Source organism: Alosa sapidissima, chromosome 24, assembly GCF_018492685.1.
Source record: "Alosa sapidissima isolate fAloSap1 chromosome 24, fAloSap1.pri, whole genome shotgun sequence".
In the NCBI taxonomy this organism is placed as follows: domain Eukaryota; kingdom Metazoa; phylum Chordata; class Actinopteri; order Clupeiformes; family Clupeidae; genus Alosa; species Alosa sapidissima.
In genome coordinates, this window is record NC_055980.1 from 28,722,083 (window position 1) to 28,732,082 (window position 10,000).

The window sequence follows — 10,000 nt, forward strand, 5'->3', positions numbered from 1 at the left end:
AGGACTGCAACAGCCTGGGGGGGGGGGGGGGGGGGGTGCTTGCATTTCTGCCCTGGTCAACCTGGAGCCAGAATTTCACAATATCCCCCATAAGACCCCCCACCCAAGACCCCCCCACCATAAGACCCCCCACCCAAGACCAGACACTCACAGCTGACCCCCCCCCCCCCCCCCCCCCACCCAAGACCAGACACTCACAGCTGACCCACCCCCCCCCCCCCCCACCCCATTGTCATAATGGTAATTTGAACTCTGAGAGAGAGGGAGACTAAGAAAGAAAGAAAGAGAGATAGAGGGAAAGAAAAAAGGAGAGAGAGGGAAAGAGAGAGAGAGGGATAGAAAAAGAGAGAGAGAGAGAGGGATAGAAAGAGAGAAAACGTTGGTGGAGGACAGTGGAGATAGAGAGTAAGAGCAGCTGATTAGAGTTCAGGTTTGGGTTTAAGAGCAGCTGATACAGTTACAGTATGCTCCAGAATCAGGTGGCACGTGTGTGCATGTGCGTATGTGTGTGTGTGTGGGTGAGGGAGGGAGAGTGTGTGTGGAGTGAGAGCAAGAGAGGGGGGGGGGGTTAGTCACCAGTAATCCCCAACTCATTTTGGGGGCAAGTCACAGTAGGGGGGTGCAGCTGTCACACACACACACACACACTCACACACACTCACATTCACACACTCACACTCACACACACACACACACACACTACACACACACACACACACACACACACACAGGAAAAGGCAGGCAGGACCCAAATCTGAAGAATATGCTGCCCTGAGATCTTAGATTAAAAGAAGAGCATGGATTAGCAAGGGCACACACACACACACACACACTGACTTCAAGAGCTTTTCAGGAATACCCAGACTTTCTCTCTCTCTCAAAGACGTCTTCCGTGAATGGGTGTGTGTGTGTGCATGACAGTTCATGCATAAATCTGATGCATAAATCTGTTTGATAGTGATATTCGGTCCGTGTATGATTCGTTCATTTGTTATTCCATTTAAAAACAATCAAAAAACTAAAATGCCTTTTTTTTCCATATCCGCATCTAAAACCAAAAGGAAAAACACGAATAACGAGTCGTTTTTTCATTTTCAGATTTTCTACTCAAAACGAAAATGGACAAATTGGATAACAAGACAAGCTCTAACGATAACGAGCTCAAATTGGATAATGAAAGCTCTAACATTCCTCTTTTGATTGTTTACTTGCCTGAACACAATTGGTGTGACCAGGAAGTCACCGTTGTCCTCCAATAGAAAGCATAGGCCTATCCTACAACATTAATTTACCCAATTCTCTTTATTTTCGAGTCAACAGCTATTTTTGCGTATCCGTATGGATGGAATTATTTTGCAATATGAAGGAACAATCTCCGTTTTTAAACCCCAGTACATGTGGACATAGTTATTAAACAACATTTGATCAGTAAACTAACTGACTCCCGAAAAATAAAGAGAATTAGCTAAATTAACGTTGCAGGCTATGCTTTCTATTTGAGGACAACGGCGACTTCCAGGTCATGCCAATTGTGTTCTGGCAAACAATGTAAACAAACAATGTAAACAAACAATGTAAACAAAACAAAAGAAAATGAAAAAAAAAAACGACTCGTTATCCATGTTTTTCTTTTTGGTTTTAGAAACAGATATATGCATTTTCGTTTTTGATTGTTGGTTTTAAATGGAAAAAACGAATGAACCAATCATACATGGACCATATTCCTGTGTGTGTGTGTGTGTGTGTGTGTCGCAACATTGGCTTAGGCTCCTAAGGAGTCACAACCTCTGCAGGTGCAGCATGAGCAAGCAGCGTCAGGGGGAGGGGCTTAAGTCACTGTGGAGATGAGGCCCTGGGAAGCCAGACAGAGTAGCAGATTAGCTTCTCTCCTTAATTACCTCAGAGATCAGACAGACACACACACACACACACACACACAATTACTGCAGGTAAAACCCAGGAGAGACTCAACCCAGAAAAAGTGCAGACTCCATGTGTGTGTGTGTGTGTGTTTGTGTAAGTGTATTTGTGTGTGTGTGTGTGTGTGTTTGTGTAAGTGTATGTGTGTATTTTGGGGGGGCATCTCTCTGTCCACTTTTTGTCCATTCAAGCTCAACCCTGTGTGTGTGTGTGTGTGTGTGTGTGTCAGTGTGTGAAAATGTTAAAATGTGTGTGTGTCTGTGTGTATGTGTGTGTGTGTGTCAGTGTGTGAAAATGTTCAAATGTGCGTGTGTGTGTGTGTATGGGTATCAGGTGCTCAGGTGTATCCTGTAAGTACATGTGTTTGTTTGTTCATGTGTCTGTGTGTGTGTGTATGCTTCTATAGGTGTCATTCTTAAAATTAGATGAGTTGTTTGTTTCCTTGTTGTGTGTGTGTGTGTGTGTGTGTGTGTGTGTGTGTTTCTTTAGGTGTCATTCTTAAAATGAAATGAGTTGTTTGTTTGTGTGTTTGTGCGTGTGCTTATAAGTGTCATTCTTCAAATGAAATGAGTTGTTTGTTTGTGTGTTTGTGCGTGTGCTTATAAGTGTCATTCTTCAAATGAAATGAGTTGTTTGTTTGTGTGTTTGTGCGTGTGCTTATAAGTGTCATTCTTCAAATGAAATGAGTTGTTTGTTTGTGTGTTGTTGTTTGTTTGTGTGTTTGTGCGTGTGCTTATAAGTGTCATTCTTCAAATGAAATGAGTTGTTTGTTTGTGTGTTGTTGTGTGTTTGTGTGTTTGTGCGTGTGCTTATAAGTGTCATTCTTCAAATGAAATGAGTTGTTTGTTTGTGTGTTGTTGTTTGTTTGTGTGTTTGTGCGTGTGCTCATTCTTCAAATGAGATGAGTTGGTGTATCCCCATCTGCATGCTGCGATAGTTCAGCTTCCTGCCTGATACACACACACATATTCTCTCTGTCTCTCTCTCTGGCTCTTTTAAACACACACACACACACACACACACAACATACAAACACACACTCTCTCTCTCTCATACACACACACACACACACACACACACACACACACACACACACACACACACACACACACACACACATATACAGTGAGTGAGTGTGTGGAAACAGGATGACTGCTGGACGTCATGGCAACTCAACATGTAGGCTAGCGAAATCAGAGGCTTTAAGATCCGTGTCTGTGCATGTACGTGTGTGTGTGTGTGTGTGTGTGTGTGTGTGTGTCCCAGATGAGGCAGCAGCAGGTTGGCGATGACCAGGTGCACACACGCACACACATACACACACACACATTCACACACACACACACACAGACACACACACACACACAGACACACTCACCAGGTGAGATGCAACGGTGCCAAGAGACGTCAGGTGAGAAACCTCCAGCCCACAGCAGGTAACCATGACGATGGGTAATCTACTCTACTCACACAGCTCACAGGTGTGAAGTTCATGAAGACAGACAGATAGACAGGCAGCCAGACAGGCAGACAGACAGGCAGGCAGACAGACAGACAGGCTTTGACTCCTTGCTTTGTATATTTCTTATGTTCATTTTGGTAATACTTTACTTGACAGTGTCGACATAAGAGTGACATGACACTGTCATAAACATGTCATAAATGTTTATGAATTCTGTCATTAAGTGTCATGGAATGTTTTTGTCATGACAAGTTGACATTGTTTGGGTTGTCTTGATTATGACAACTTGACATTAATCAAAGTGACATTACCAGAAGTTGTCTTGGTCATGACAAGTTGACATTAAATATGTTTGGGATGTCTTTGTAATGACAACTTGACATTAACTAGGATAACATTGCCTGAAGATGTATTTGTCATAACAACTTGACATTAAATTTGTTTGGAGTGTCCTTATTCAGACAAGTTGACATTATAGGATAACAAATAGGATAACATTACCAGAGGATGTCTTTGTCATGACAACTTGACATAAACAGAAAATCCACCTACACACACACACACACACACACACAAATGAACAAACAAACACAACTCTTGTTCGAGTGCATGTATGTATGATGTATGTATGTGTGTGTGTGTGTCTGCGTGTGTGTGTGTAGCATTGCATGCATTAGTTAGAAAGATCTGACATTAATCCTGGGGGGGGAATCTGCAGAGCCTCTCTGATGGTGTGTGTGTGTGTGTGTGGGGGGGGTGTCTTCATGTCACCCCAATCTCTTTTACCCCTCCCCCCGTCAAAACATCACTCTGTCGGACTGCACCTACAGATTACACACACACACAGACAGACACACACAGACATACACGCACACACAGACATACACACACACAGACAGACACACACAGACATATACACACACACAGACACACACACACACAGACATACACACACACAGACACACACACACACACACAGACAGACACACACAGACATACACACACACACAGACATACACACACACAGACACACACACACACAGACACACACACACACAGACATACACACACACACACACACACAGTCAGGCTGATGTGGGCAAACTCATGCATGTATATGTCCCTGCTTGGACGTCTGGACTTCACTCTCTACAACACAGACGGAGATCTATACTAGCGGGGGGGCAATATGGTATACAAGAGTGTATGAGAGTGTGTGTGTGTGTGTGAGAGAGAGAGAGAGAGTGTGTGTGTGTGTGAAAGAGAGACATAGAGGGGGGGGGGGTGGAGAGAGAGTGTGTGTAAAAGAAAGAGTATGTGTGTGTGAGAGAGAGAGAGATACAGAGGGGGGAGTGGAGAGAGAGTATGAGAAAGAGAGTGTGTGTGAGAGAGAGAGAGTTGGGGGGGGGGGGGGGGTTAATGCCAGCCCAGAGTGAAAATCACAGATTATTAAGCATCCCGTTGAGTGCTGGTCTATTCTAAGTCATGCATTCTGCCTGGCCTTCCATGCATAGCGTCATTCAGGGACAGACGGCGTGACAGACAACACCAGATTAAGTCTGTGAAACGCCATTGTTTGCGGCCCTTGTGGAAGAAAACAATGCTCCGTGTCCTCGTGCTGTATGCGTTTTTATGCCGCTGGCGTGAATGGTCGTCTTCAGCGTGCGCTGGGTCCCTCTCGCTTGAATATTCCATTCCAGAAAGCGCCGCTCGGGCCTGGAATTAGGGTTGAGAGGCGCACGCTCCGCCACAGTCAGCCACAGCCACGGGCGGGAGCTACGTCAGCAGCGCACGCCTCTTCAGACTGATCGAATGGAACAGCTGAGGACGCGCGTGTTCAAGCAGAAGAGAAACACGGAGCTCATCGTTGCCCCGGCTGAAGCGTGAGGGTACGACCCAACGACCGACAGAGCGCTCAGAGGACGGAGAGGGAGTTCGGCCAGGCCTACGTGGGAACAGTTGTTCCTGTAGTAGGTTGTCAGGTAATGAGTTTTAAGGGCGTTAAGGGAAGTGGGTGATTTCCAGACTGCGAAGAGCAGCGAGAAGGTCCGCGGACAAAAGAGACGACTGGAGAGCAAGACAGCCCGTTGCTGTGCGAGCCCTGACAGTGGCTCGCGGAGGAGAGTCAGCGCAAGAACGCCGTTGAGCGCGTGAGGAGTGTGTCTGCGCTCTGATATTGCCATGATCCCCGGACGTGCCGAGAGAGATTAACGTTAACACCACGCAAATTAGGGGGACCACAACCGTGCCAAATTTCCTCAGACTGACGGAGGCTGATGTGTTGTGACCGGGGATAACGGAACAGTCCACATCCATCGGTTTTTGGAGGAACCCAGAGATTGCTATATTATTTGGAGGCTCGTGCAGGCTTCGACACTTTGATTTATTTATGTTCGGTGTCATTAATTTATGATCAGACGGAGCAGCTCCCCAAACGCACGACTGAACAAAGGATTCGGGAGAAACGAAGACAATAACCCGATTCTGCCACCTCCGATAAGACTTCCCACCGACTCGTGAGCCAGTGTACCCGAAGAATCAGGAGACTATCTCGCTCCCCGGGGTTTCACCAAACATCGGCACGAAGTAAACTGCTCGGAGAGCGTGAGTTGCTACGCCGACACTACGTGAATGGAGTGGGGAACTACCAGGCTCCGCGGCGGGAGACGGTTCGAAATGTGACATTTTCTTGGTTCACCCCTGAAAACACGTGACACGTGCATTCTGCAGTCGTTTCCATCAGATTTGTTTACATCGTTCAAGGTAGGTCTCGCGCACACATACACAGCTGGGTATCAATAGCAGAGTGAGTGTGTGTATTGCAAAATTATGATGGGTGTGTGAGTGTGCTGATGTGTGCTCGTCATGTGTGTACAGGCGCGAGCGAGCTGCAGTGGCACGGCCCTCAGTTAAATCGCGAGTGTGTTACGTATTCTGGATGGGTTTTATAATATGTCCAGTTTTGTGCGGCGGACGGTGACTTGGGGATGCTGCCGCAGCAGATGCGCGTCTAAATATTTCAGTCCGTCTTGGCAGAGAGCGGAGAACCGGAGAACAGTGTATACTAACGCAGCTCACCGCGCACCGGACTCGCGCCAGTGGCGGGCCGTACGCGCTCCGGAGGGCAGCTGCCAGCAGTGTTTTTAATGCGGGCTCCTCGTGCGTTGGGATCGCGGGTCTGACCTCCGGCATACATGCATATGTCCTCGGTCAGTGCGTGTCCAAGAGCCGTTTTTAACGGAACGAGCACACTAACACCACGGTGGTCAGTGAGGGAGCGCCTGTCCAAGAACTGTTTTTAACGGAACGTGCACACTTACATCACGGTAGTCAGTAAGGGAGCGCGTGTCCAAGACCTGTTTTTAACGGAACGTGCACACTAACACCACGGTAGTCAGTGAGGGAGCGCGTGTGGCTGTCAGATTGGGATGGGAAATCAACATGGAGGCTTCTCTGTGCTGTGTGCAATGTGCACTGTATGCATGTGTGTGTGTGTGTGTGTGTGTGTGTGTGCTGTGAGTGTGTGTAGTGTTTGTGTGATTGGTGTGTACGGTGTGGTGGTGTTTGTGTAGTGTCCACACAGACCTATGTGTGTGTGTGGTGTGTGTGTGTGTGTGTGTATAAGTGAGCATGTGTGTGTGAGCGTGTGTGTGTCAGTGTGTGTGTGTGTTCTGCTTTGTTGCTCAGTAGGCCTGTAGACTGTAAACAGGGCTGTTGCCTCAGTGCTGAAATGTCAGGTATGATGCCATGCTCCTAATTTAGAGTGTGATCTACAGTGTGTGTCCCTTGAGCTGCACACACACACACACGCCAGACACGCACACACACACACACACACACACACACACACACTAACACACACTGAACTGAACTGGTCAGATCCTATGGAATGCAGACAGAGGTATAGGCAGGTATAGGACCAGAAACATGGAGGTCTGTGTGTGTGTGTGTGTGTGTCTGTGTGCGTGTGTGTGTGTACCAGGAGGACCATGGAGGTGTAGAGCAAGAAGAGTTCACTAGAACATCATGCTGCTCTGGATGCCCCTCAGTCGTCATGGAACACAGGAAGCTCCGGAAATGGGCAGCACAGCTCAGGAAACAGCGAAAGGGTTTTGGAGAGGTTGTGTGTGTGTGTGTGTCTATGTGTGTGTGTGTGTGTGTGTGTGTGTCTGTCTGTGTGTCTGTCTGTGTATGTATGTGTGTGTGTGTATGTGTGTGTGTGTTTTGCTCAGGAAATGGAGAAAGGGTTTTGGAGAGGTCTGTAGGAACAAGGATGGGCATGCTTACCAAGAGTGGACACACACACACACACGCGAACGCACGCACACACACACACACACACGCACACACACACACACACACACAACACACAAACTCACGGTCCATCCACCACCACACCCAGAACTGTTACTGTAAAGAGATCCGTAACAATAACGATATCGACGTCCAGTCTGATAAGCATAAAGCAACACTGAGGAATATTGCTCATTAATCTGACTTCTAAAGTTTGTTGGATTCTGATCTTGTATATTGTTCATTCATCTGATTATTGTTCTAGTTATTGTTAGCGTCACCCTTTTTGTTCTAGTTTAATGTTAGCATTACCAGTTGAGGATTGGCCCATCAGCTGGTACCGTCACACCCATGTGACGAGAATACTGGAACCTGAACGTTCTAAAGAATATCTGGGTTCATTGAATTGAACATGGAATTTTAGAACCTTACATTGTTGCAGAACAGAATCTTTTTGCTGTATTGTTCAAAACTCCCATGCTGAAGGGTGAATGGGACTGACCGCTTGGGTGGAGAGTAACAGGGCCCTGATGTGGCCCTGATGTGGGCTTGATCTGGCTCTGATGTGGCCCTGATGCTGGCTGGGAATCTCTCATTCATCACACTGACACACATGATTTTCAAACCTGTATCAAAACACATTTTCATTCAAACATCAATTCTGCCTCACAATACAGTCATTGTAAAAAAAAAAAAAAAACAATGACTGCGTAACAGTGCAAATCAGACCTTTCTGAATAAGGATAATATCCTAACGCTAATAACAAGCCTTGCCAAAACTATGGGACATTAAGTAAGAATACAAAATAATTGTTAGATTAAGTAGATTAGGCTATGTTAAAACGACATCGGACATTAGGCCGAACGTATTTTTTTTGCACACATGACGCCTCCCCTCCGTGAGAAACACCAAACTCTCTTCTACACACTTTGCAGAATGCTTTCATCTCGTCGCTTAAGGCTTTGTCAATCCACGGGTACCTCCCCACCCACTCCTCCCGGTACCTGCATAGACGCTTTTGCTTTTTAGCGGCGTGTTGGGGTTCCGGTACATCAGCCATGTCAAGGAATGAATGAAAATGAGCTAAAATCAGTGCATATTCGCGCCTAATTATAGAACGTCAAAAAAGAAACAAAGTAGCCGGGGCTGCATCCAGACACTTAGCTGCCGTCGGGGGCTGCGTGCAGTCGACTCAACCTCTCTACGGACATTTTAATGTTTATCATAAAATAACTACTCAGTATTCTGATTGAATATAATTTTCGGGACAATTAGGGCAGGATTCGGGATTCGGGACAACTGCTTGGATATCGGGACTGTCCCGAATTTTTTGGGACGTCTGGTCACCCTACTGAGTAGCCATTTAGCCTACTGTGTGCTAACTGAAATTATTTTGGTTTATAGTCACATCCTGTTTCTGACTAGATCTACTAATCACCTTCTTTAGTCCACTTCATCCTCATTCGCTCATTAACTTCTGAAATTCTTTATAATTTCTCAGCCCTGGTATATAGTTAGCCCTGGGTTCATTCCATTGAATTGATCGTGACCAGATCAGCCCTGTTATAGTCAGCCCTGGGTTCATTCCATTGAATCGATCGTGACCAGATCAGCCCTGTTATAGTAAGCAGTTAGCCTGATTAGCACGCAGATCTTCTCAATTGTAATTGAGAGTGGGAGTGGTTCTGGAAAAGGTTCACTGACTTACGGCTTCCAGCAGGGGTGTAATTAGCAGTGAAATTAAACTGTAATTGGTGCATTAACTCTTACCCTATTGTTTCAGAAGTGTAGCAATCTTGTATACGAAGGTTTTTAAAGAAATACATGTCCATGTCAGATTGTTTTAGGGACATTGGAAGTGGGGTTCATAGCCTCTGGGGTATGGATATCCCCAGGCTAGTAAGCAGCAGGTTCATTCTATTGAATTGATCGTGACCAGATCAACCCTGTTATAGTCAGCTGTAGGATAATTCTACTGAATCGATCGTGACAAGATCAACCCTGTTATAGCAAGCCCTGGGTTCAATGTACTAAATCGATCGTGACAAGATCAACCCTGTTATAGCAAGCCCTGGGTTCAATGTACTGAATCGATCGTGACAAGATCAACCCTGTTATAGCAAGCCCTGGGTTCAATGTACTGAATGGATCGTGACCAGATCAACCCTGTTATAGCAAGCCCTGGGTTCAATGTACTGAATCGATCGTAACCAGATCAACCCTGTTATAGCAAGCCCTGGGTTCAATGTACTGAATGGATCCTGATCAGTGTTTGTACAGTACTTCCTTTAGGCATCTGTGTGTCTACTCTAGGTGCTATTCAT

General features: G+C 46.1%; 1 protein-coding gene across 2 annotated transcripts in view; it reads left to right on the plus strand.

Moving 5' to 3' along the window:
* Positions 1-4,893: 4,893 nt before the first annotated feature.
* The window catches only part of gprc5ba (G protein-coupled receptor, class C, group 5, member Ba), a 28,556-nt gene continuing 23,449 nt past the window's right edge, over positions 4,894-10,000 (plus strand). Inside the window, exon 1 of one of the 2 annotated variants that reach the window (XM_042081806.1) lies at positions 4,894-6,145. Coding sequence is in view for 1 of the 2 variants with exons in the window: in XM_042081805.1 (XP_041937739.1) it covers positions 7,437-7,502 (66 nt within the window). In the remaining variant the exon portion in view is untranslated. Of the gene's footprint in view, positions 6,146-7,380; positions 7,503-10,000 lie in introns of those variants that run through there. The other variant, XM_042081805.1, reaches the window with a different exon arrangement.